Here is a 26,115-nt window from a genome sequence, read left to right as displayed (position 1 = left end):
ATACTATGTTTGTGTCAGAAGCATGGTGACACTTGCGAGTTGCCCCAGCACATCCTCAGACTGTGTTTGTCATTGATGCAAAAATTGCATTTCACTTTATGCTTCAATGTACATGTGATAAATAAAGCTAATCTTTAATCTTAAAAAAAAACAGAACCACTATCTTCAATACAATCTACTTTTTGGTTGTCTGCACTATGTAACTAGATATGAAATTCTGTCTCATAACACACTTATGAACTACTTGTAGTGTGGTTTGCATGCCCAAACTAAACTCCTGAAATGAACACTGTTTCAGCTCTGTCATTAAAAGAAGAAATCTGATGGACAGAATAAGATTCAAGGATTTTCTCAAAACCTTCCTGAAAAATGCATCATTTCCCACAAAACACACAAGAGATCCTGCAGATGCTGGAAATCCACAGTAACATGCACAGAATGCTGGAAGAACTCAGCAAGTCAGGCAGCATTGATGAAAATGAATAAACAGTCGATGTTTCAGGCCAAGACTCTTCATCAGGACACCAGCCCACTATTATTGGAAATCCAAAACCCATGGAAATTGCCTCAGTGACCACTTTGAGATAACTCCTATAACTAATAAAGAGGCCACTGTTATGGACAGGTCCTGAGCCCGCATTCCGGTTCTTGATTTGGTCCGTAGACTCCGGGTCTTGTAGCCATCCCTCGTTTCGCCCTTGAGCCCAATTAGTCACACCTGTGGATCATCTTGGCTGGTTTGGGCTCAAGGAGGCGCACCTGATGCCCATCAGCTGGCGGTGTACTTAAGGGTCTCTGGGACTGAGCACACTTGGGGGGTTGTTCTGGATTGGAGTACCCACTATGAAGATGAGATCTGTGAGTAAGTCTGGCAGCCACCCTGGACTGAGCTCCCTTCCTATCCCTTGCCTCTGTCAGGTAAGTCAGGCTGGACTACTGTTGCCTGGCAGAGGGCTCTGCCCCTTCCTATCCCTCAACTCTGATGGGTTGTGCCCTGTGACCTGCCCAGGCCCCAGTGTTCCTGCCTGGGAGGTCCAGGCCCTGCCCAGGAGTTATGTGACCTGCCCAGAGGACATAGAAACATAGAAAATAGGTGCAGTAGTAGTCCATTCAGCCCTTTGAGCCTGCACTGCCATTCAGTATGATCATGGCTGATCATCCAACTCAGAACCCTGTACCTGCTTTCTCTCCATATCCCCTGATCCCTTTAGCCACAAGGGCCATATCTAATTTCCTCTTTATATAGCCAATGAACTGGCCTCAACTGTTTCCTGTGGCAGAGAATTCTACAGATTCACCACTTTCTGTGTGAAAAAGTTTTTCCTCATCTTGGTCCTAAAAGGCTGCCCCTTTATTCTTAAACTGTGACCCCTCGTTCTGGACTTCCCCAACATCAGAAACAATCTTCCTGCATCTAGCCTGCCCAATCAATCCCTTTAGAATCTTATATGTTTCAATAAGATCCCCCCTCAATCTTCTAAATTTCAGTGAGTATAAGCCTAGTCGATCCAGTCTTTCTTCATATGAAAGTCCTGCCATCCCAGGAATCAACCTAGTGAACCTTCTCTGTACTCCCTCTATGGCAAGAATGTCTTTCCTCAGATTAGGGGACCAAAACTGCACACAATATTCTAGGTATGGTCTCACCAAGGCCTTGTACAACTGCAGTGGAACCTCCCTGCTCCTGTACTCAAATCCTTTTGCTATGAATGCCAACATACCATTTGCCTTTTTCACCTCCTGCTGTACCTGCATGCCCACCTTCAATGACTGGTGTACAATGACACTGACCCTTCCTATCCCTTGCTGCTGACGGGTTGTGCCCCACGACCTACCCAGGTGCCCTGTGACTTGCCCAGGTTCCTGTGTTCCTGCCTGGGAGATCTGGGCGCTGCCCAGGAGTTATGTGGCCCACCCAGAGGACTCTTCCTATCCCTCACCTCTGACAGTTTGTGCCCCGTGACCTGCCCAGGTGCCCTGTGACTTGCTCAGGCCCCCATGTTCCTGCCTGGGAGGTCCGGGCCCTGCCCAGGAGTTGTGTGGCCTGCCCAGAGGACTCTGACCCTTCCTATCCCTCGCTGCCGATGGGTTGTGCCCCACGACCTATCCAGGTGCTCCACGACTTGCTCAGGCCCCCGTGTTCCTGCTTTTGAGGTCCAAACCCCGCCCAGGAGTTATGCAGCCTGCCCAGAGAACTCCAAGGTCCTGCCTGAACTCCAAGACTCTCTCTGAACCCCAGAATCACCTTGAATGCTATGTCCCTCACGCACGCCATGGTCTCCACATCTTGTCTATCGTTTAGTTGTTCCCGTCCTGCCCCTAGTACTTCAGTGCCTGCGTCCTGCATTTGGGTCCAGTCTCATGTCCCCTTATGACCACCACTGAGTGTATGTTCCTGGTCTTCTGCTGCTGTAGCCCATCCACTTCAAGGTTCAACATGTTGTGTATTCAGAGATGCTCATCTGCACACCATGTGGTAACACATGGTTACTTGAGTTGCTGTCACCTTTCTGTCAGCTTGAACCAGACTGCCCATTCTCCTCTAACCTCTCTCATTAACAAGGCATCTTTGCCCACAGAACTGCCACTTACTGGATGTTTTTTTGTTTATAGTACTTTTCTCTGTAAACTCTAGAGCCTTTTGTGCATAAAACTCGCAGGAGATCAGCAGTTTCTGAGATACTCAAACCACCCCATTTCACACCAACTGTCATTCCACAGTCAAATCACTTAGATCACATTTCTTCACTATTTGGAGGGTCTGAACCATGTCTGCATACTGTTCTGATACCAGCCCCCTCCTTCCTGAGAATCGCAAGATCGCTATTCATTCGGGTCTTGGACCCAGGAAATGAGAGACAATGCAACAGATTTTGACCATTGTTTCTTGGAGACACCCTTGTGGATAGCGACTCTATAGTATGTGCCAGCTATCAGGGACATGGACACCCTCGGGCAATGTGGGGTAGGGATTGTATCACCCTACCTTGATTGACATCTACAACTCCGCGAGTCACGATAAAAAGGGGACTGCAGGAGGCAGTACCCCAGCGACGCACCAGAAGGAGACACCATCGCTCATCGCTCCTGTGATGACGGGAAGCTGTTCGGGAGCCACGTGTGATTCGGTTCCCCTAGCCTGGGGAACGAATGGCTGATAACCCCGAAAAGGACTTCGAACTGACAACAGAGAACCCACGTTTCCGATTCAACGATTTGAGTCCAAAGGGCTGGCAAGTTTATTTTCTCACCAAAATTCTTTCTCTCTCCAACCAGTGAAGACCCAGCGGTCCCCAAACGGCTAAAAGCCTTCATGAACTGGCATGATTTTATATTTACATTGGACACTATTTTTACCCCTAGACAAAACGATAGAGCCACTTCTTATTGTTGATTATTACTATACCCGTGCTTTAGATTGAGTATTGACGACGTATATTATCTGAATGTTTGTATTAACCTTACTTTTGTGCCCCTTTATAAATAAAAACGTTTAAAAATAGTATCATCAGATTTCAGCGGACCTCTTTATCTTTGCTGGTAAGTGACCCAGTTACAGGGTTCGTAACAATACTTTTATGCACTGAGTTGATGCAACACATGGCATGTGCACACTTAAATTGGTAAACAGTTTATTATTGTGACACATATTGAAGTGCAATGAAAATCTTGTCCTAAATACTGATCATACAGACCAATTCATTACACCATGCACTGAGGTAGTTCACGGTAAAACAAAAATAGAATGCAGAATAAAGTGACTCGGTTACAGACAAAGTGCAGTGCAGGCTTGCAATAAGGTGCAAAATTACAAGGCAAGTTGTGAGGTCAAGTGCCATTTTTATCAAACTCAATGTTCAATAGCAGAATAGAAGCTGTCCTTGAGCCTGGGTGGTACGTTTTAAAACTTTGGTATTGTCTGCCTAATGGAAGGATGGAGTAGAGAGAATATCCAGGGTGGGTGGGATCTTTGATTATGCTGGCTGTTTTACCAATGCAGTCAGAAGTACATACAGTTGTTGGAGGGAAGGCTGGTTCCAGTGATGTGTTGAGTTGTGTCCAGACTCTCTGCAATTTCTTGTGGTCACGGGCAGAAAAGGTGCTGCACCAAACCAGATAAAGAGTGAAGAAGAAGGAGCATATCCACCTTACAAAGTACCACCCACACAGCCCATTAGGCACCGGACCCACCTGCGATAGAGTCTGTGGTTCCCTCATTGGCTTCATCAGCCATTTCAGACTCCATGGAACTGCAGTGAAGGCAAGTCATTTTTAATACTAAGGGACTGCTAATGAGAGGAATAATGCAAGGAATATTTCATGCTGTTGTTTTTAGTTATTATAAAAGCATCATACACTTGCAATTTGCTGCCATCCTCAATCCATTGTAGATCAGGTATAGTAGTTAATGGCAGTGTTAAGCACTCAATCTGCATTTGGTTTCCCCAGAGTAAAGGAGAGCACATTGTGGACATCAGCCAGAATTCTAGATTCAAAGAAATGCAACTGAATCAGTCATTTTAGCAAGCTCCCTGTAATCCTTCACAGGTGCATTAGGGAGGCCCATGTGAATTTGATCAGATATTTGCAGCATGAAGAGTTCTTTAAAAAATAAACAAGGACTCTTTTCCTCACAAATAACCCTTCTCTCCAGCTGTTAATAGTAGAAGTCACTTTTCAAATTCAACTTCAAGTTCGGTTTACACTCATTTAACCATACACATGTACAGTATACCCTCAAATGAAACAACATTTCTCCAGACCAAGGTACACACACTGGTGCTTCATGTATGATGACACCTGCAAGATGACAGGGAGTTCAGTAGTTTCACGGCCTAGGGAAAGAAACTGTTTCCCATTCTAACAGTCCTTGTCCTAATGCAATGGTACCTCCTCCCTGAGGGTGAGGGAGAGTTCAAAGAGAGCGTTGGATAAATGGGAGGGATCACTGACAATGTTAAGGGCCCTGGGTATGGAGTGCCCTGTTTAAATTATCTTGGATAGGTGGAAGAGAAATCTTGATGATACTCTCAGCCATCCTCACAATCCATTGTAGGGTCCTGCAGTCAGATGCGTACCAGACGATGATGCACTGGTCAACAGACTTTCAATGGTGCTCCTATAAAAACTGGTTAGAATGGTGTGAGAGGGAAGCCTAGCTTACCTCAATCTCCTCAGGAAACGGAGATGCTACTATGCTTTCTTGACAAAAGAGGTGGTGTTGTACTTAATTCCTCTCAATTCCAGTGTTTTCAACACCGTGACCTCACTGAATGCAACTGCTTATTCCAAGACTTAAACAGTAGCTGGCTGACCTGATTGAAGGCTGAAGAAGAGGTCCTCATCCTCCAGTAATTCTTGGACACAGTCCAATCTCGTGTTAATAGTCTCCACATCAACAAGAGGCTCCAATATATTTGAGCGAAGCCTGCGACTCCCTCCAGCTGTCTTTGTGTAATTCAGGACTCCAAAAAGCGTGTGATTATTTCTGCAAAACAATTGCAAAGCATTTCACTTTTGAAAGAGATAAGTGATAATGCAATGAAGCATAAAGACAGGAAGCCAGTTAGCATCACAAACCAATGTAATGGCATTTATATCAAGGGGAATAGAATATAAAAGCAAGGAGATAATGCCGAGCCTTTACAAAATACTAGTCAGGCTGTAGTGGAGTATTGTCAACAGTTTTGGGCTCCATGTCTCAGCAAGAATGTACTGTCATTAGAGAGAGAGAGAGAGAGAGAGTCGAGAGGAGGTTCATGAGGATGACTCCAGGAATGAAGGGGTCAACATATGAGGAGCATTGTACTCACTGGAATTTAGAAGAATGCATGGGGATCTCATTGAAACCTATGGAATGTTGAAAGGACTAAACAGAGTGGATGTGGAGAGGATGTTTCCCTTGCTGGGGTGTACCTAGAACTAGAGAACAAAACCTTAAAACTGAGGTGTGACCTTTTAGAACAGAGGTAAGAAGGATTTTTTTTAAGCCAGAGTAGTGAATCTGTGGAATGCTCTGCCACAGACTGTATATATTTAAGGCAGAATTTGATAGTTTCTTGACTGGTCAGGGTATCAAAGGATATGGCAAGAAGGCAGGTGTACGGGGTGAGTGGGATCCAGGATCAGCCATGATAGAATGGTGAAGCAAACTCAATGGGCTCAACGGCCTAATTCTACTCGTATGTCTTATAGTCAAATGCCTGATCAAGTTCACATAGCCCTCGCTAATACACCCATGAAGGACTATAGGGAGCTAGCTAAAATGGCTGACAATCTACACTCAGCTAGGCAGTGGTGCATCATTCCTCTTCTTTTCTCTACCTCAATAAACCTGGTCAGCAAAGCCCTCAACATAAGGATGCCCACAGCTATAAAACAGAAAATGCCAGACTTCTGTATATACCACACTCACTTTGGCATGAACGCGAGGAAATGCTGACTACCCTGAGGCTTCAACACTGCCAGCACATCAGAGATCTGTGAACGCTGTGGGTTTCAGCTGCCAGGGTTGTCTACTATTCATTACAGACACCCTTTTAGGGTGACATTTCCTGTGTGGTGCAGGTGTTCAAGTGAGTATACTACTGGCATCACCTATTGATGAGAAGGCAAAGAGTGACAAAACCTCATGGGAGGCTGTCAATGGGAGCAGGATCCAGACTTACAGGACATGACAGGGGATGTTCTGCTTCAGTGGGCCACGTTACACGTGGGACTTTGTCCTGACTAAAATGGCTAGACCTCTGCTCGGTGCAGATTCCCTGCATGCCCAAAGATTAGTCAATCTTAAGAAATGCTGGCTTGTGGATGTCAAAGATTTTGGGTCGTAACCCTGCTCCCCTAGTAACTTCCCCACGACGACTCTGAGTTTACCTGACTGCTGGACAAATTCCCAAACCTCACCAAGTTCACATTCTCTACTACAGTCATAATACATGGGGTTAAGCAACACATTTCTACAACTCGCCTGCCAGTCCATGCCTGCATATGTTGACTGGACCCAGAAAAGCTGGTAACTATGAAGGCTGTGTTTTCCAACACGGAAAGACTTGGCATTCTTGGATTCTGTATTAAAAGACTTAGATTTTCTTTTTTGTTTACTTGAATGACATAATTGTCACCAATGCAACCTAATCCGAACACATATTTAATCTCCACACACTTTGAGCACTTATGCCAACAAGGGTTGATTATTAACCCTGCTAAATGCCAGTTTGGGTTGTCTCTGCAGAAGTGTGAAACCCCTCCCATCAAAAGTAGCCACTATTATGGATTTCCCACCGCCCCACACTACTAAAAAACAAAAGGGGCTTTTAGGCATGGTGAATTACAGTCACCACTTCATTCCATGAGCTGCTGAACTTATGCTGCCCTGAATAATGCGCTTAAAGGCAATACCCCTAATCGCAGGCTTGATGGGTTAGTGTACATGATCAGGGCATTTGATGATACCACATAACCTCATACCAACATGACCCTACTGGTGCAACTGCTTGCCAATGCACCTATACCCATACTACTGATGCTTCAGACTACGCTCTGGGTCCTGTGCATGAACAGATGGTTGAAAACGTGTGGCTGGCCTCACCTTCTCCAGCTGGCAGCTCCATTTATCGCTGAAAGGAAGAACAGCAGATTTGACTGTGTGCTTCTTGGTCTGCAATTTTTTAACCATTTATATAATAATCTGCTCTTTCATTTTTCCTTCCAAAGTGGATGACCTCACATTTACCAACATTGTACTCCATCTGCCAGACCCTTGCCCACTCACTTAACCGATCTATATCTCTCTGCAGACACTCTGTATCTTCTACACAATTTGCTTTTCCACTCAATTTAGTATCATCAGGAAACTTAGATACACTACTCTCAGTCCCCTCTTGTGGACTTCAGGATGGTGCAGATGAACCATCCCCCTCTGCAAATACATCCCTTCTCTGTAGAAAGAACTAAGTGCACCAAGTTCCTGGGAGTTTACATCACAGATGACTCACCTGGGTGTGTCAGGAATGGACAGGAGGAGGAGTATAGGAAACTGATACAGGACTTTGTGATATGGTGCAACTCAAACTACCTGCATCTCAATATCACCAAGACCAAGGAGATGGTGGTGGACTTTAGGAGATCTAGGCCTCATATGGAGCCAGTGATCATTAATGGAGAATGTGTGGAGCAGGTTAAGACCTACAAGTATCTGGGAGTACAGTTAGACGAGAAGCTAGACTGGACTGCCAACACAGATGCCTTGTGCAGGAAGGCACAGAGTCGACTGTACTTCCTAAGAAGGTTGGCGTCATTCAATGTCTGTAGTGAGATGCTGAAGATGTTCTATAGGTCAGTTGTGGAGAGCGCCCTCTTCTTTGTGGTGGCGTGTTGGGGAGAAAGCATTAAGAAGAGGGACGCCTCACGTCTTAATAAGCTGGTAAGGAAGGCGGGCTCTGTCGTGGGCAAAGTACTGGAGAGTTTAACATCGGTAGCTGAGCGAAGGGCGCTGAGTAGGCTACGGTCAATTATGGATAACTCTGAACATCCTCTACATAGCACCATCCAGAGACAGAGAAGCAGTTTCAGCGACAGGTTACTATCGATGCAATGCTCCTCAGACAGGATGAAGAGGTCAATACTCCCCAATGCCATTAGGCTTTACAATTCTACCACCAGGACTTAAGAACTTTTTAAAAGCTATTATTAATGCTTTTTGAGATAGTGATTTAGACGCATATCATATTTTTTTACTGAGTTAAGTATTGTATGTAATTAGTTTTGCTACAACAAGTGTATGGGACATTGGAAAAAAAGTTGAATTTCCCCATGGGGATGAATAAAGTATCTATCTATCTATCTATCTCCCTGAACAAGAAGGCACAGCAGCATCTTTACATCCTAAGGAGATTGAAGAAAGCAAGGCTCCACCTTCCTCCCCCCACCCACTATTTCTTAACTGAATTTTACAGGAGCACCATTGAGAGCGTCCTGACAAGCTGCATCTCCATCTGGAATGGGAGCAGCCAAGTATCAGACCAGAAGTCCCTACAAAGGACTGAGAGAGCGGCTGAGAGGATCATAGGGGACTTCTATCAGATGTGCTGCATACACAGTGCCCTTAGTATTATTGAAGATACCACTCATCCGTCCATCATCCTCTTTGACTCTCTACCATCAGGCAGAAAATCCTGATGCACAAAAACAAGAACGGTCAGGATGGCAAACAGTTTATTTCCTCAGGCCATTAGGCTTCTGAACTCCCTGCCACATTGCATTCAAAGTATCACTGTTTAATCTGTTCTGTATCTTACAATATTTAATTTGTGGAATTTATTTGTTTATTTATACATAATCCATCTGTAGATTTCATTCTTACCTTTATAAGTTATTATTAATGTGTTACGTGTGTTATGCATACTACAGTGCTTTACATCCTGGTTCAGATAAACATTGTCTTGTTTGACGGTATACATGTATTTCTTTAAATGATAATGAAGTTAACTTGACTGTGCATAGCAGGTCATCTCTTTACAACTTGATTGAGTTTTTTGACAAGGTGATGAGAGAGACGGATGAAGATAGGGTACTGCATGTTGCCTACATGGATTTTTGTAAGGTATTTAACGAAGTCCTCCATGGTTGGCTAATCCAGAAGGTTAAAATGCATGGGTCTGCAGTGAATTGACTTAGACGATTCAGAACTGCTTTGCACAAAGAAAACAGAGGGTAGTGGGTGAAGGGGCTTACTCAAGCTGGAGGTCTAATTAGTGGTGTTGCATAGGGATCTATGCTGGGGCCTCTGCTTTTGCGATGTATATAAATGACATGGATGAAAATGTAGGTTGGTGGGCTAGTACGTTTGTGGGTGACATCAACATTGGAGGAGTTCTGGATAGCGCAGAAGACTGATAAAGAATGCAGCACGATATAGACCAGTTGTAGATATGGGCAGAGAAATGGCAGATGAAGCTTAACACAGATAAATGTGAGATGTTGCACCTTGGTTGGAGATAGTACGCACTTATTGGCAAGATCCTTAACAGTGTTTCTGAGCAGAGAGATCCTAGGATCCAAGTTCACAGCTCCTTGGCTACACAGGTTAATGAGGTGGCTAAGAAGGCTTATGGAATGCTTGCTTTCAACAGTCGGGACATTGCATTCAAAAGTCAAGAGGTTATGTTATAACTTTATAAAATTCTGGTTAGGAGTACTGCAAACAGTTCTCGTTGCCCCACTTTTAGAAGGATGTTCAGGCTTTGGAGAGGGTGCAGAGGAGGTTTACCAGGATACTGCCTGGTTTGAAGGGCATATGCTATCCTGGGATGTTGGATAAACATGGGTTATTTTCTCTGGAACAGGGAAGGTTGAGGGGAGATCTGATAGAGGATTATAAGTTTATGAGAGGTATAGATAGAGAGTATGTTTTCCAGGGTTGAAATGTCTAATACCAGGGGGCAATCACTGAGATGAGAGGGGACAGTGCAAGGGGATGTGAGGGTAAGATTTTTTTACTCAGAGAGTGGTGGATGCCTGGAATGTACTGGCTGGTATGTGGTAGAGGTAAATACATTAGAGGCTTTTAAGAGACGTTTGGATGGATGTAGAAAAGATGGTGGGATATGGACACGGTGCAAATACGAGGGATTAGTTTCTGGGTAGTTTTGATTTGCTTTTTAGTTGGTTTGGTAAAATATTGTGGACCGAATGGCCTGTTCCTGCGCTGTACTGTTCTATATTTTAAAGGGACATCCATCTATTCTGAGGCCATGCCTTCTGGTCCTAGACTCCCACACAATTGGAAACATCCTCTCCACATCCACTTTCACATTCACAGCCTGGAGCAGAGAAGAGTACCCAGACAGTGGAAAACATCCTGTATTGTCCCGGTACCGAAGAAACCACAACCAAAGGAGTTGAATGACTTCAGACCTGTTGCCTTGACGTCGCACGTGATGAAGACCATGGAGCGGCTGATAATACAGAATCTGAGGCCACAAACCAGGCACGCCCAGGATCCTCTTCAGTTTGCGTATAAGGAGAAGGTGGGAGTGGAGGATGCTATCACGTATTTGCTGCACAAATCACTCTCTCACCTAGAGGGGGTCAGTTGTGCTGTGAGGATTACATTCCTTGACTTCTCTAGTGCCTTTAACACCATCCAGCCCAAGATCTTAAGGCACAAACTAACGGAGATGGGAGTAGACTCTCACATGGTGGATTGGATAGTGGACTACTTGACAGATAGACCTCAGTATGTGCGGTTGGGAGACTGTAGGTCTGACACGGTGGTCAGCAGCACAGGGGCGCCGCAGGGAACCGTACTCTCTCCGGTCCTGTTCACCCTGTACACATCAGACTTCCAATATAACTCGGAGTCCTGCCGTGTGCAGAAGTTCGCTGATGACACGGCCATAGTGGGGTGTGTCAGGAATGGACAGGAGGAGGAGTATAGGAAACTGATACAGGACTTTGTGATATGGTGCAACTCAAACTACCTGCGTCTCAATATCACCAAGACCAAGGAGATGGTGGTGGACTTTAGGAGATCTAGGCCTCATATGGAGCCAGTGATCATTAATGGAGAATGTGTGGAGCAGGTTAAGACCTACAAGTATTTGGGAGTACAGTTAGACGAGAAGCTAGACTGGACTGCCAACACAGATGCCTTGTGCAGGAAGGCACAGAGTCGACTGTACTTCCTAAGAAGGTTGGCGTCATTCAATGTCTGTAGTGAGATGCTGAAGATGTTCTATAGGTCAGTTGTGGAGAGCCCCCTCTTCTTTGTGGTGGCGTGTTGGGGAGGAAGCATTAAGAAGAGGGACGCCTCACATCTTAATAAGCTGGTAAGGAAGGCGGGCTCTGTCGTGGGCAAAGTACTGGAGAGTTTAACATCGGTAGCTGAGCGAAGGGCGCTGAGTAGGCTACGGTCAATTATGGATAACTCTGAACATCCTCTACATAGCACCATCCAGAGACAGAGAAGCAGTTTCAGCGACAGGTTACTATCGATGCAATGCTCCTCAGACAGGATGAAGAGGTCAATACTCCCCAATGCCATTAGGCTTTACAATTCTACCGCCAGGACTTAAGAACTTTTTAAAAGCTATTATTAATGCTTTTTGAGATAGTGATTTAGATGCATATCATATTTTTTTACTGAGTTAAGTATTGTATGTAATTAGTTTTGCTACAACAAGTGTATGGGACATTGGAAAAAAAGTTGAATTTCCCCATGGGGATGAATAAAGTATCTATCTATCTATCTATCTTTATCCAGACCTTTCGATATGCAATAGGCTACAATGAGATACTTCCCAACATTCTTATAATCTCCAGTGAGTACAGGCCCAGAGCCATCAAACTCTCCTAATACGTTAAACCTTTCATTCTTGGGATCATTCTCGTGAACCTCCTCTAGACTCCATATTTTTTTCCTTATTTAAGGGGCAAAAGTCTGCTCAAAATACTCAAAGTTCGGTCCGAGCAGCACTACATCCTTGCTTTTCCATTCTAATCCTCTTGAAATAAATGCTAACATTACATTTGCCATCCATACCACTGACTCAACCCGTAAGCTAACCTTTAGGAAATCTTGCATGAGGAGTCCCAAGTTCCTTTGCATATCTGATTTTTGAATTTGCTCCACTTTTAGTAAATACTCCACACCTTTATTCCTTCTGCCAAAGTGCATAACCATACACTTCCCTATATAATATTCCAGCCACTTCTTCAGCCATTCTCCCAATCTGTGTTAAGTGCTACACAGTGTAAGAAACCCTGCTTCCTCAACTTGATATCCTCCACAACTTTCTGTCATCCAAATTATTGACATACGTGAAAAGACCCAAGATTCTTGAAGGCCAATGCACCATATACCTTCTTAAGCACAGTCAGTCTGCGCAGCAGCTTTGAGTGTCCTATGGACTCTCTGATCCTCCACACTGCCAAGAGTCTTACCATTAATACTATATTCTGCCATCATATTTGACCTACCAAAATGAACCACCTCACACTTAACTGGGTTGAACTCCATCTGCCACTTCTCAGCCCAGTTTTGCATCCTATCAATTGAGACTTCTGACGGTCTTCCACTGTATCCATAACACCCCAACCTTTGTGTCATCAGCAAATTTACTAACCCATCCCTCCACTTCCTCATCCAGGTCATTGATAAAAATCACAAAGAGTAAGGGTCGCAGAACAGATCCCTGAAGCACACCACTGGTGACCGACCTCCATGCAGAATATGATCCGTCTACAACCACTCTTTGCCTTCTGTGGGCAAGCCAATTCTGGATCCACAAAGCAATGTCCCCTTGGATCCCATGCCTCCTTACTTTCCCAATAAGTCTTGCATGAGGTACCTTATCAAATCCCTAGCTGAAATCCATATACGCTACACCTACTGCTGTACCTTCATCAATGTGTTTAGTCACATCCTCAAAAAATTCAATTAGGCTCATAAGGCATGACCTGCCTTTCACAAAGCCATGCTAACTATTCCAAATCATATTATGCTTCTCCAAATGTTCATAAATCCTGCCCCTCAGAATCTTCTCCATCAACTTACCAACCACTGAAGTAAAACTCACTGGTCTATAATTTCCTGGGCTATCTCTACTCCTGTTCTTGAATAAAGGAACAACATCCGCAACCCTCTAATCCTCCAGAACTTCTCCTGTCCCCGCTGATGATGCAAAGATCATCGCCAGAGGCTTAGCAATTTCCTACCTCACTACCCATAGTAGTCTGGAGTACATCTCGTCCGATCCCGGTTACTTATCCAACTCAATGCTTTCCAAAACTTCCAACACATTCTCTTCCTTAATATCTACATGCTCAAGCTTTTCAGTCTGCTGTAAGTCATCCTACAATCACCAAGATCCTTTTTCGTAGTGAATACTGAAGCAAAGTATTCATTAAGTACCTCTGCAATCTCCTCCAGTTCCACACTTATCCACTGTCACACTTAATTGGTCCTATTCTTTCACATCTTATTCTCTTGCTCTTCACATACTTGTAGAATGCCTTGGGGTTTTCCTTAATCCTGTCCGCCAAGGCCTTCTCATGGCCCCTTCTGGCTCTAATTTCATTCTTAAGCTCCTTCCTGCTAGCCTTATAATCTTCAAGATTTCCATCATTATCAAGATTTTTGTGATTTTATGAAAAAGCAAATTCAGTTCTTTTTAGATACAAATTCACATTCAGTTAATGATACATTTATTTTGTGGGAAGCAATGAAGGCATATTTGAGAGGTCAGATAATAAGTTATACTTCTAAAATTAAGAAGGAATATATGATAGAAATAGATCAATTGGAAAAAGAGATTACAAAATTAGAAAAAGAATCTCAAAGAAATATGACAGAAGAAAAACGAAGACAACTTATTAAGAAGTTACAATATAATACACTTCAGACATATCGAACAGAAAAAGCAATTATGAGAACTAAACAGAGATATTATGAACTAAGTGAAAGATCACATAAGGTCCTTGCATGGCAGTTAAAAACAGACCAGACTTCTAAAACGATAAATGCAATTCGAACAAGAGTAAATAAAATTACTTATAAACCTTTAGAAATTAATGAAACTTACAAGAATTTTTATTCTGAATTGTATAAATCAGAATCACAAAATGATAATGTCAAGATAGAAAGGTTTTTATCACAAATAACTCTTCCAAAATTAAATACGGAAGAACAGAAGGGATTAGATATGCCTTTTACATTAAAAGAGGTCGAAGAAGCTCTAGGATCATTTCAAAGTAATAAATCTCCAGGAGAAGATGGTTTTCCACCTGAATTTTATAAAAGTTTAAAGACTTATTAATTCCTCCTTTTATGGAGTTAATACATCAAGCGGAAAGAACGCATAAACTTACAGAATCTTTTTAAAAGCTATTTTAATAGTATTGCCAAAAAAAGATAGAGATCTTTTAAAGCCAACATCATATAGACCTATTTCTTTATTAAACACTGATTATAAAATAATAGCAAAAATCTTATCTAACAGATTATCTAAATACTTACCAAAATTAATACATATGGATCAAACAGAATTTATTAAAAATAGACAATTGGCAGATAATGTAACTCGGTTATTTAGTATAATTCATTTGGCTCAAAAGAGGGAGGAAATGAGTGTGGCAGTTGCTTTAGATGCAGAAAAAGCATTTGATAGATTGGAATGGGACTTTTTATTTAAGGTATTGGAAAAATATGGATTAGGAGTATCTTTTATAAAATGGATTAAAACCTTAAATACTAATCCCAAAGCTAAAGTAGTGACAAATGGTCAAATTTCAACACCATTTCAGTTAACAAGGTCAACTAGGCAAGGTTGTCCATTATCACCTGCTTTATTTGTGTTGGCGATAGAACCATTAGCTGAATTAATTAGAATGGACCCAGATATTAAGGGTTTCAGAGTTAATCAGGAAGAATACAAGATTAACTTATTTGCTGATGATGTTCTGCTTTATTTAACAAACCCATTGCACTCATTGCGTAAATTATCCTATAGATTAGAAGAATATGGGAAAATATCAGGTTACAAAATAAATTGGGATAAAAGTGAAATGTTACCTCTTACTAAAGGAGATTATAGTCAATGTCGATTAATAACTCAATTTAGATGGCCGGCAAATGGTATAAAATATTTAGGTATAAGAGTTGATAATGATATAAAGAACTTATATAAATTAAATTACTTACCATTATTGAAAAAAATTCAAGAAGATCTTGATAAATGGATGATATTACCAATAACATTAGTAGGTAGAGTAAATACAGTAAAAATGAATATATTCCCTAGACTACAATACTTATTTCAATCACTACCAATACAACTACCCCAGAATTTTTTTCAAGAGTTAAATAAATATGTGAGGAAGTTTCTTTGGAAAGGTAAGATGTCAAGAATATCGTTGGAAAAATTGACATGGAAATTTGATCTAGGAGGGTTACAACTTCCAAATTTTAAGTATTATTATAAAGCAAATCAACTTAGATTTATTGCACCTTTTTTTGAAAAAGATAGACTGGCATGGATTAGAATAGAACTAGATAAAATAGGAGAAAATACACCAGAAGATTTTATATATAAATGGGAATCTAAATGGATACGGGAAAAGAAAGAATCTCCTATATTAAAACATTTGATTGACTTATGGAATAAGATAAATGCTGATGATGAGACAAAGAAATCTTTGTTAGCAAAGAGATCTTTAATTCAAAATAGACATTCCTTTTACAATGGATAATCAAAAAGGGATTAGATATATAGGAAATTGTTTTGAAGGAGGTATATTAATGTCATTTGATCAATTAAAGAATAAATATAAAGTATCAAACAACACTTTTTTGTTACTTTCAATTAAGGGCTTATTTAAGAGAAAAATTAGGTCAAACAATGTTATTGCTGAAATCTAATGAAATAGAAACTTTAATTCAAAAAGGAAATATTAAAAAATTTATTTCTTGTATGTATAGCTTGAGTCAAAAACAGGCAATTAAACAAGGAGTCCATAAGTCAAGACAAAAATGGGAAAGTGACTTGAATATTAAAATTGAAGAAACAAATTAGTCAAGACTATGTCTTGATAGTATGACAAATACAATAAATGTCCAGTTAAGATTAGTGCAATATAATTTTTTACATCAATTATATATTACACCACAATAAATAAATAAATTAAATCCAAATTTATCTGATCAGTGTTTTCGATGTAACCAAGAAATCGGTACTTTTTTACATTCTACTTGGTCTTGTTCTAAAATTCAACCTTTTTGGACAAATTTAAGAGTTTTATTGGAACAAATTATTGGAACACAACTTCCACATAATCCAATATTATTTTTATTAGGCGATATTGAAGGGATAAAATTGAAACCCAAATTGAATAAATATCAGAAAGAACTTATAAAAATTGCACTGGCAGTAGCCAAAAAGGCTATTGCAGTTACTTGGAAATCAGATGCATACTTAAGTATAGATCGTTGGAAGAATGAAATTTCCAGCTGTATTCCACTTGAAAAAATCACTTATAATTTAAAAGATAAATATGAAACATTTTTGAAAATTTGGCGCCCTTATTTACAAAAGACAGGATTAAATATATAGGTGCTCCGAAGATAAAATAATTGGTTATTTGGGGAAATAAGTAAATATATATACTAAAGTTATTACGAACTCCATGGAGCATGTGGGGATCTTCCGATATCCAGGCACTTTCTTTCTTTCTTTCTTTTTTTTATAGGGATGTTAGGGGGGAGGGGCTAAGGGAAGGGGGGAAGGGTATTTTTTTTCTTTCTGTAATTATTTGAAAACTCAATAAAAAAAAGTTTTTAAAAAAAGATCTCCATCATTACCTGGTTTTTTGAACCTTTCATAAGCCCTTCTTTTCTTCTTGACTACATTTACAACAGCCTTTGTACACCACAGTTCCTGTACCCTACCATCCTTACCCTGTCGCATTAGATCGTACCTATGAAGAACTCCATGCAAATATCCCCTGAACATGTGCCACATTTCTTCTGTACATTTCCTGAGAAAATCTGTTCCCAATTTCCAAATTCCTGCCTGATTGCTTCATATTTCCCCTTACTCTAATCAATCATTTTCCTAACGTCTGCTCCTATCCCTCTCCAACACTATGGTAAAGGAGACAGAGTTGTGATCACTTTCTGTAAAATGCTCTCCCACTGAGAGATCTGACACCTGACCAGGTTCATTTCCCAATACCAGATCAAGTACAGCCTCTCCTCTTGTAGGCTTATCTACATACTGTGTCAAGAAACCTTCCTGAACACACCTAACAATCTCCACCCCATCTAAACCCCTCACTCTAAGGAGATGCCAATCAATATTTGGGAAATTAAAATCTCCCACCACAACAACCTTGTTATTATTACACCTTTCCAGAATCCCCCTCAATGTCCCTGTTACTATTGGTGGGGCGGGGGGGGGGGGGGTCTATAAAAAAACACCCAGTAAAGTTATTGACCCCTTCCTGTTCCTAACCTCCACCCACAGAGACTCCATACACAACCCCTGCATGACTTCCTCCTTTTCTGCAGCCGTGACACTATCTCTGATCAACAGTGCCATGCCACCACCTCTTTTGTCTCCCTCCCTGTCCTTTGTGAAACATCTAAACCCTGGCACTCAAAGTAACCATTCTTGTCCATGTGCCATCCAATTCTCTGTAATGGCCACAACATCATAGCTCCAAGTACTGATCCACGCACTAAGCTCATCTGCTTTATTCATAATACTCCTCACATTAAAATAGACACATCTCAAACCATCAGACTGAGCACGTCCCTCTCTATCACCTGCCTATTCTCCCTCTCACACTGTCTTCAAGCTTTCTCTATTTATGAGCCAACCACCTCTTCCTCTGTCTCTCCAGTTCAGTTCCTACTCCCCAGCAATTCTATTTTAAAAACTCCCTAATAACCTTTACAAACTTCCCCGCCAGGATATTGGTCCCCATGGGATTCAAGTGTAACCCATCCATTTTGTACAGGTCACACCTGCCCCAAAAGAGGTCCCAATGATCCAGAAATCTGAATCCCTGCCCCCGCTCCAATCTCTCAGCCATGCATTTATCCTCCACCTCATTCTATTCCTATACTCCTGATAGTCTCCCTGATGACACATATCTGCAGGAAGTGCAGTCAACTCCAGCTCATGAAAGACTGCATTAAGGAGCTGGAGGTGGAGCTGGATGGATTTAGGATCATCCAGGAGGCACGGGAATTGATACAATTTTTGAGCAAAGTACAGAATTCAGGAAGTGGATGGGTGAACACCGAGAGAGGTAAAGGGAGAAAGAACTCAGTGCACGGTCCCCTGTGGTCATTGCCCTCAGCAACAGTCATTGCCCTTTGGATACTGCTGTGGGGATGACCTATCTGGGCAAGGCAGCAGTAACCAGACCAATAGCACTGTGGTCGGCTTTGAGCATCAGAAAGGAAGTGTGAAGTGAGGCGGAGCAATAGTCATTGGGGACTTGATAGTTAGAGGGATAGGAGGTTCTGCAGCAGCAAAAAAAGCACCAGGATAGTGTGTTGCCTTCCTGGTTCTAGGGTCCAGGATGTCGCCGAGTGATGCAGAATATTCTTGAAGGGGAGGGTGAGCAGCCGAGGTCATGGTACATGCAGGTACCAATGGCATAGGCAGGAGAAGGGTAGAGGTCCTGCTAGTTAGTTTAGGGTGTTAGGAGGCTGAAGAGCAGGATTCTAAGGTGATATCGTCCGGATTACTCCCAGTGCCATGAACTAGTGAAAGTCAGAACAGGAAGATAGTGCAGATGAATGAGTAGCTACAGAGATAGTGCAGGGGGCAGGGTTTCAGTTTCTTGGATCCTTGGATCTGTTTTGAAACAGAAAAACTACAGCATAATACAGGCCTTTCAGCCCACAAAGCTGTGCCGAACATGTCTTTACCTTAGAACTACCTAGGCTTTACCCATAGTCCTCTATTTTTCTAAGCTCCACGTATCCATCCAGGAGTCTCTTAAAAGACCCTATTGTTTCCGCCTCCACTGCTGCCACCAACAGCCCATTCCACGCACTCACCACTCTCTCTGTAAAAAAACTTACCCCTGACATCTCCTCTATACCTACTTCCAAGCACCTTAAAAATATTCCCTCTCGTGCTAGCCATTTCAGCCTGGGAAAAAGCCTCTGACTATCCACACGATCAATGCCTCTCATTATCTTGTACACCTCTATCAGGTCACCTCTCATCTCATCCTCCGTCGCTCTTGGGGAAGGGTTGACCAGTACGTGGGGCAGGTAGCAACTGAACTCGAGGGGAGCCAATATCCTGGGTTTGAGGTTTGCTAATGCTATTGGGGAGGGTTTAAACTAGATTTGCAAGGGGGTGGGAACCAAAGTGAAGTGGCAGAGGCTGGGGCAGTTGGCACACAAGTAGTGACAGCTTGTAGGGATTTTATAAGGAAGGATACGCAGATGATAGAGCAAAGAAACATTCAGCCAGATGGATTGAGATGTGTTTATTTTAATGTAAAGAGTATCATGAGCAAAGCGGATGAACTTAGAACATGGTTCAATACGTGGAACTATGAAGTTGTGGCCATTACAGAGTCTTGGATGACTCAGGGGCAGGAATGATTCACTGAATGTCCCAGGCTTTTGATGTTTCAATAAGGACAAGGAGGGAGGGAAAAGAGGTGGGAGCATGGCATTGCTAATTAGGGATAGTATCACAGTTGCAGAAAAGGAAGAAGCCATGGAGGAATTGTCTACTGAGTCATTGTGTGTGGAAGTCAGAAACAGGAAGGGGGCTATAACTCTCCATGTGTTTTTTGTAGACACCCCAATCATAACAAAGACATCAAGGAGCAGATAGGGAGGCAGATTCTGGAATGATGCAATAATAATAGGGTCATTGTGATGGGTGATTTTAACTTTCCTAATATTGACTGGCAACTTCTTAGCGCAAGGGGTTTAGATGAGGTGGAGTTTGTTAGGTGTGTTCAGGAAGATTTCCTGAGGCAATATGTAGATAAGCCAACTAGCGGAGAGGCTGTACTTGATCTAGTATTGGAAAATGAACCTGGTCAGGTGTCAGATCTCTCAGTGGGAGAGCATTTTGGAGGTAGTGATCACAACTATACCTCTTTTATCATAGTGCTAGAGAGGGATAGGAACAGAAAATTTGGCAAAACATTTAATTTGGGTAGAGGAAAGTATGATACTATTAGACAGGAACTAGGAAGCATAAATTGGAAAAAGATATTCTCAGAGAAATGCACAGCAGAAATGTGGCAAATGTTCAGGGAACATTTGCATGGTGTTCTGCATAGTAATGTTCCATTGAGGCAGGGGAAGGATGGTAGTAGGGCAAAAGAACCATGGTGTACAAAGAATGCAGAAAATCTAGTTAAGAAGAAAAGCTTATGAAAGGTTCAAACAACTAGGTACTGTTAGAGCTCTAGAAAATTACAATGGTGCCAGGAAGGAGCTCCAGAGGGAAATTAGGAGAACTAGAAGGTGCCATGAAAAGGGTTTGGTGAGCAGGATTACGGAAAACCCTTAATCCTGGACATTCTACAAGTATGTGAAGAACAAGAGGATGAGCCATGTGAAAACAGGACCAACCAAGAGCAACAGTGGAAATGAGTGCATGGAGCTGGAGGAGGTAGCAGAAGTACTTAATTAATACTTTGCTTCAGTATTCACCAGTGAAAAGGACCTTGGAAATTCTGGGGATGACTTACAGTGGACTGAAACATTTGAATGTATTGACATTAAGAAAGAGGATGTGCTGGAACTGTTGAAAGGTATTAAGTTAGACAAATTGCCCAGACCAGACGAAATATACCCCAGGCTACTGTGGGAAGGCAGTGGGATTGCTGAGCCTCTGGCAATGATCTTTGCATCATCCATAGGGATGGGAGAAGTACCAGAGGATTGGAAGGTTGCAAATGTTGTTCCCTTGTTCAAGAAAAGGAGTAGAGATAACCCAGGAAATTGTAGACTAGTAAGAACCTACTTTACTGGTGGGCAATTTGTTGGAGACGACAGTGAGAGGTAGGATTTATGAGCATTTGGAGAGACATAATCTAATTAGGGATAGTCAGCATGGCTTTGTCAAGGGCAGGTAATGCCTTCCAAACCTGATTAAACTCTTTGAGGAAGTAACAAAACATTGATGAAGTTAGAGCAGTGGATGTAGTGTATATGTATTTCAAGTAAGGCTTTTGATAAGGTTTCCCATGTGAGGCTCCTTCAGAAAGTAAAGAGGCATGGGATCCAGGGAGACCTTGCTTTTCAGATACAGAATTGGCTTGCCCACAGAGACAAAGGGTGGTTGTGGATAGTTCGTATTCTGTATGGAGGATGGTGACCAGTGGTGCTCTGCAGGGATCTGTTCTGGGACCCCTCCTCCTTGTGATTCTTTAATAAATGACCTGAATGAGAAAGTAGAAGGGTGAGTTAGTAAGTTTGCTGATGATACAAAATTTGGGGGTGTTATGGATAGTCTAGAGTTGTCAGAAGTCACAGTGGGACATTGACAGGATGCAGAACTGGGCTGTAAAGTGGCAGATGGAGCTCAACCCAGATAAATGTGATGTGGTTCATTTTGGTTTTGAATACAGAATATAATAATGGTAAGACTTTTGGCAGTGTGGAGGACCTGAGAGATCTTGGGGTCTGAGTCCATAGGACACTCAAAGCTGCCGCACAGGTTGACAGTGTTGTTAAGAAGGCGTATGGTGTGTTGACCTTCATCAACCTTGGGATCGTGTTCAAGACCCAGGAGGTAATGGTACTGCTATGTAAGACCTTAATTAGACCCCACTTGGAGTATCGTGTTCAGTTCTGGTCACCTCACTACCGGAAGGATGTGAACACTATAGAGAGAGTGCAGAGGAAAGTTACAAAAATGTTGTGAGATGTTTTCTCACGGATGCTGCCTGACCTGCTGAGTTCTTCCAGCATTGTGTACGTATTCTTTGATCCACAGCATCTGCAGTTGTATTTTTGTGTTACAAAGATGTTGCCTGGACTGGAGAGCATGCCTTATGAGAATAGGACAAGTGAGCTTGGACTTTTCTCCTTGGAATGACGGAGGATGAGAGGTGACCCGATAGAGGTGTATAAGATGTTGAGAGACATTGATCGTGTGGATTGCCAGAGGCTTTTTCCCACAGCTGAAATGACTAACATGGAGTGGGGCATAGTTTTAAGGTGCTTGGAAGAAGTTACAAGGGGGATATAATAACCATATAACAATCACAGCACGGAAACAGGCCATTCTGGCCCTCCTAGTCCGTGCCGAACTCTTAATCTCACCTAGTCCCACCTCCCCGCACTCAGCCCATAACCCTCCACTCCTTTCCTGTCCATATACCTATCCAATTTTACCTTAAATGACACAACTGAACTGGCCTCTACTACTTCTACAGGAAGCTCATTCCACACAGCTATCACTCTCTGAGTAAAGAAATACCCCCTCGTGTTTCCCTTAAACTTTTGCCCCCTAACTCTCAAATCATGTCCTCTCGTTTGAATCTCCCCTACTCTCAATGGAAACAGCCTATTCACGTCAACTCTATCTATCCCTCTCAAAATTTTAAATACCTCGATCAAATCCCCCCTCAATCTTCTACGCTCCAATGAATAGAGACCTAACTTGTTCAACCTTTCTCTGTAACTTAAGTGCTGAAACCCAGGTAACATCCTAGTAAATCGTCTCTGCACTCTCTCTAATTTATTGATATCCTATAATTCGGTGACCAGAACTGTACACAATATTCCAAATTTGGCCTTACTAATGCCTTGTACAATTTTAACATTACATCCCAACTTCTGTACTCAATGCTCTGATTTATAAAGGCCAGCGTTCCAAAAGCCTTCTTCACCACCCTATCTACATGAGACTCCACCTTTAGGGAACTATGCACTGTTATTCCTAGATCTCTCTGTTGCACTGCATTCCTCAATGCCCTACCATTTACCCTGTATGTTCTATTTGGATTATTCCTGCCAAAATGTAGAACCTCACACTTCTAGGGGATGTCAGAGGTAAGCTTTTCCACACAGAGAGTAGTGGGTGCATGGGATGCAATGCCAATGACTGGGGTAGAGGTGGATACAATTGGTTCTTTTAAGAGCATCTTAGATAAGTACATGGAGCTTAGAAATATAGAGGGCTATGTGGTAGGGAAATTCTAGGCAGTTTCTAGAGTAGTTTACATGGTCGGTACAACATTGTGGGCCATAGGGCCGTAATGTGCTGTAGATTTTAAGAAGAAAAAAAATAAACCCAGGTGGAGTTAATGTGAACAAGTCAGAGAGGAGAAGGAGAAGTTGAGTCAGAGGAGTTTTGCTGCCTGTTCAACTACCAGAGTGCTTTAAATGCCAAGCCAATTTAGAGAAGTCAAGAACCGCTTCTTTGGCAGCAAAATCTAGTCCCAAACTGAATCATTAGGTATCATGTTCTATGCACAGAGTGATTTGCCATTGAGAGCCGCAGTCTTAATGTCAAGTAAGACTGGATCTTTGGACAATTTAAATGTCAGCCCAGATAGACTGGAAAGACAGGGTGTCAAGGGTCAGGCCAATTTCGTTTGCTCTCCTGTGATGGTCACTCCTCTCTTCATGACACTGAGGCTTTGAGACTGCCCCTGGTTGCTGTGCTTCGTGTCTGCGAACTTTTACAGCAATTTGCTCTGCTAATATGATAAACTAATACCAAGGGTTTGGGCTTACTCCAGACAGCTCCAGCGATTTAGATCCGATTACTCAATTTGGTTTGGAATGCTGTTATTGTTACTCACTTCTATTGTTGGCATGATTTGTGCTTTTTTTCTTTCTCTGAGCATTGGGGGTTGGTTTCTAATAATTTTTAATTAGATTCTTTCGGGCTTCTTGCTTTGCAGCTGCCTGAAAGCAGACAAATCTCAACGTTGTTTAATTTATAAGGTCCTTGATAATAAATGTACTTCGAAATTTTGAACAGGCAAGGGATTGGGAATGAGAGGGAAATGTATTAGCCACAATGAAATGGCAGAGCAAACACGACAGGCTAAATGACCTAATTCTGCTCCTAAATCTAATGGTCTAATAGTCTAAAAAGAGCGGTCCCAACATTAACCCCTGCGCCACACCACTAGCCACTGGCAGCCAACCGAAAAGGTCCCCTTTATTCCAACTCTATGCCTCCTGCCAGTTAGGAAATCTTCTATTCATATTAGTACCTGTTCTGTAATACCATAGGCCCTCATCTTGTTTAGCAGCCTCACGTGTGGCATCTTGTCAAAGGTCTTCTGAAAATCCAATTAAACACCATTCACTTACAGAAACAAGGAAATTGTAGGAAATCTAAGGGACCAAATATATAAATATTTGAATAGACATGGACTGATTAAGGATAGTCAGCATGATAGCTCATGTCTGACCAATCTTATAGAGTTTTTTGAGGAAGTTACCAGGAAAGTGGTTGAAAGCAAGGCAGTACATGTTGTCTACATTGACTGCAGTAAAGCATTTGTCAAAGTCCTGCATGGGAAGCTGGTCAAGAAGGTACAGTCGCTCGGCATACAGGATGAGGTAATAAACTGGCCTTGTGGAAGAAGACAAAGGCTGGTAGTACAGGGTTCTGAATGAAGACCTATGACAAGTAGAATCCTGCAGGGATTGGTGTTGGGTCCTTTGTTGTTTGTCATCTATATCAATGATCTGGATCATAATGTGGTTAACCGGATCAGCAAATTTGCAGATGACACCAAGACTGAGGGTGTATTAGGTCTTTATTCTTTGGAGCATAGAAGGTTGAGAGGGGACTTGATAGAGGTATTTAAAATTATGAGGGGATAGAGTTGACGTAGATAGGCTTTTTCCATTGAGAGTAGGGGAGGTTCAAACAAGAGGACATGAGTTGAGAGTTAAGGGACAAAAGTTTAGGGGTAACACGAGGGGGAACTTCTTTACTCAGAGAGTGGTAGCTGTGTGGAACAAGCTTCCAGTAGAAGTGGTAGAGGCAGGTTCAATTTTGTCATTTAAAAAAAAAAGGATAGATATATGGATAGGGAAGGAATGGAGGGTTATGGGTTGAGTTGAGGTAGGTGGGACTAGATGAGAGTAAGCATTCGGCACGGACTAGAAGGGCCAAGATGGCCTGTTTCCATCCTGTAACTGTTATATAGTATTGGACAGTGAGGAAGGTGATCATGGCTTGCAGAGGGATCTACATCAGCTGGAAAAATAATCTGAAAAATGGCAAATGAAGGTTAATGCAGACAAGTGCAAGGATTTGCATTTTGGGAAGACTGACCAGGGTAGGTCTTATACAGTAAACAACAGGGCACTGAGAAATGTGATAGAACAAAGGGATCTGGGAATACAGGTACATAATTCATTCACAGGTTGATAGGGTCATAAAGAAAGCTTTTGGGACATTAGCCTTCATAAATCTATGTAAAGAAGATGGGATGTTATGTTGTAGTTGTGTAAGACATGGGTGAGGCCTAATTTGAAGTATTGTGTGCAGTTTTGGTCACCTACCTACAGGAAAGATGTCAACAAAGTTGAAAGAGTGAAGAAAAAATTTACAAGGATGTTGCCAGGTCCGGAGAACCTGAGTTATA

The 26,115-nt window shown here is 42.2% G+C and overlaps 1 protein-coding gene across 1 annotated transcript in view; it reads right to left on the bottom strand.

The window, feature by feature from the left end:
- msh4 (mutS homolog 4) overlaps positions 1–26,115 on the bottom strand; it is a 213,455-nt gene that overhangs the window by 102,412 nt on the left and 84,928 nt on the right. Inside the window, exon 7 of the mRNA XM_073063909.1 lies at positions 5,316–5,488. Coding sequence (XP_072920010.1) covers positions 5,316–5,488 — 173 coding nt within the window. The remainder of the gene's footprint in view (positions 1–5,315; positions 5,489–26,115) is intronic.

The sequence above is a fragment of the Hemitrygon akajei genome, chromosome 12 (assembly GCF_048418815.1).
Source record: "Hemitrygon akajei chromosome 12, sHemAka1.3, whole genome shotgun sequence".
In the NCBI taxonomy this organism is placed as follows: Eukaryota; Metazoa; Chordata; class Chondrichthyes; order Myliobatiformes; family Dasyatidae; genus Hemitrygon; species Hemitrygon akajei.
This window is presented reverse-complemented; position numbering and strand designations above follow the sequence as displayed.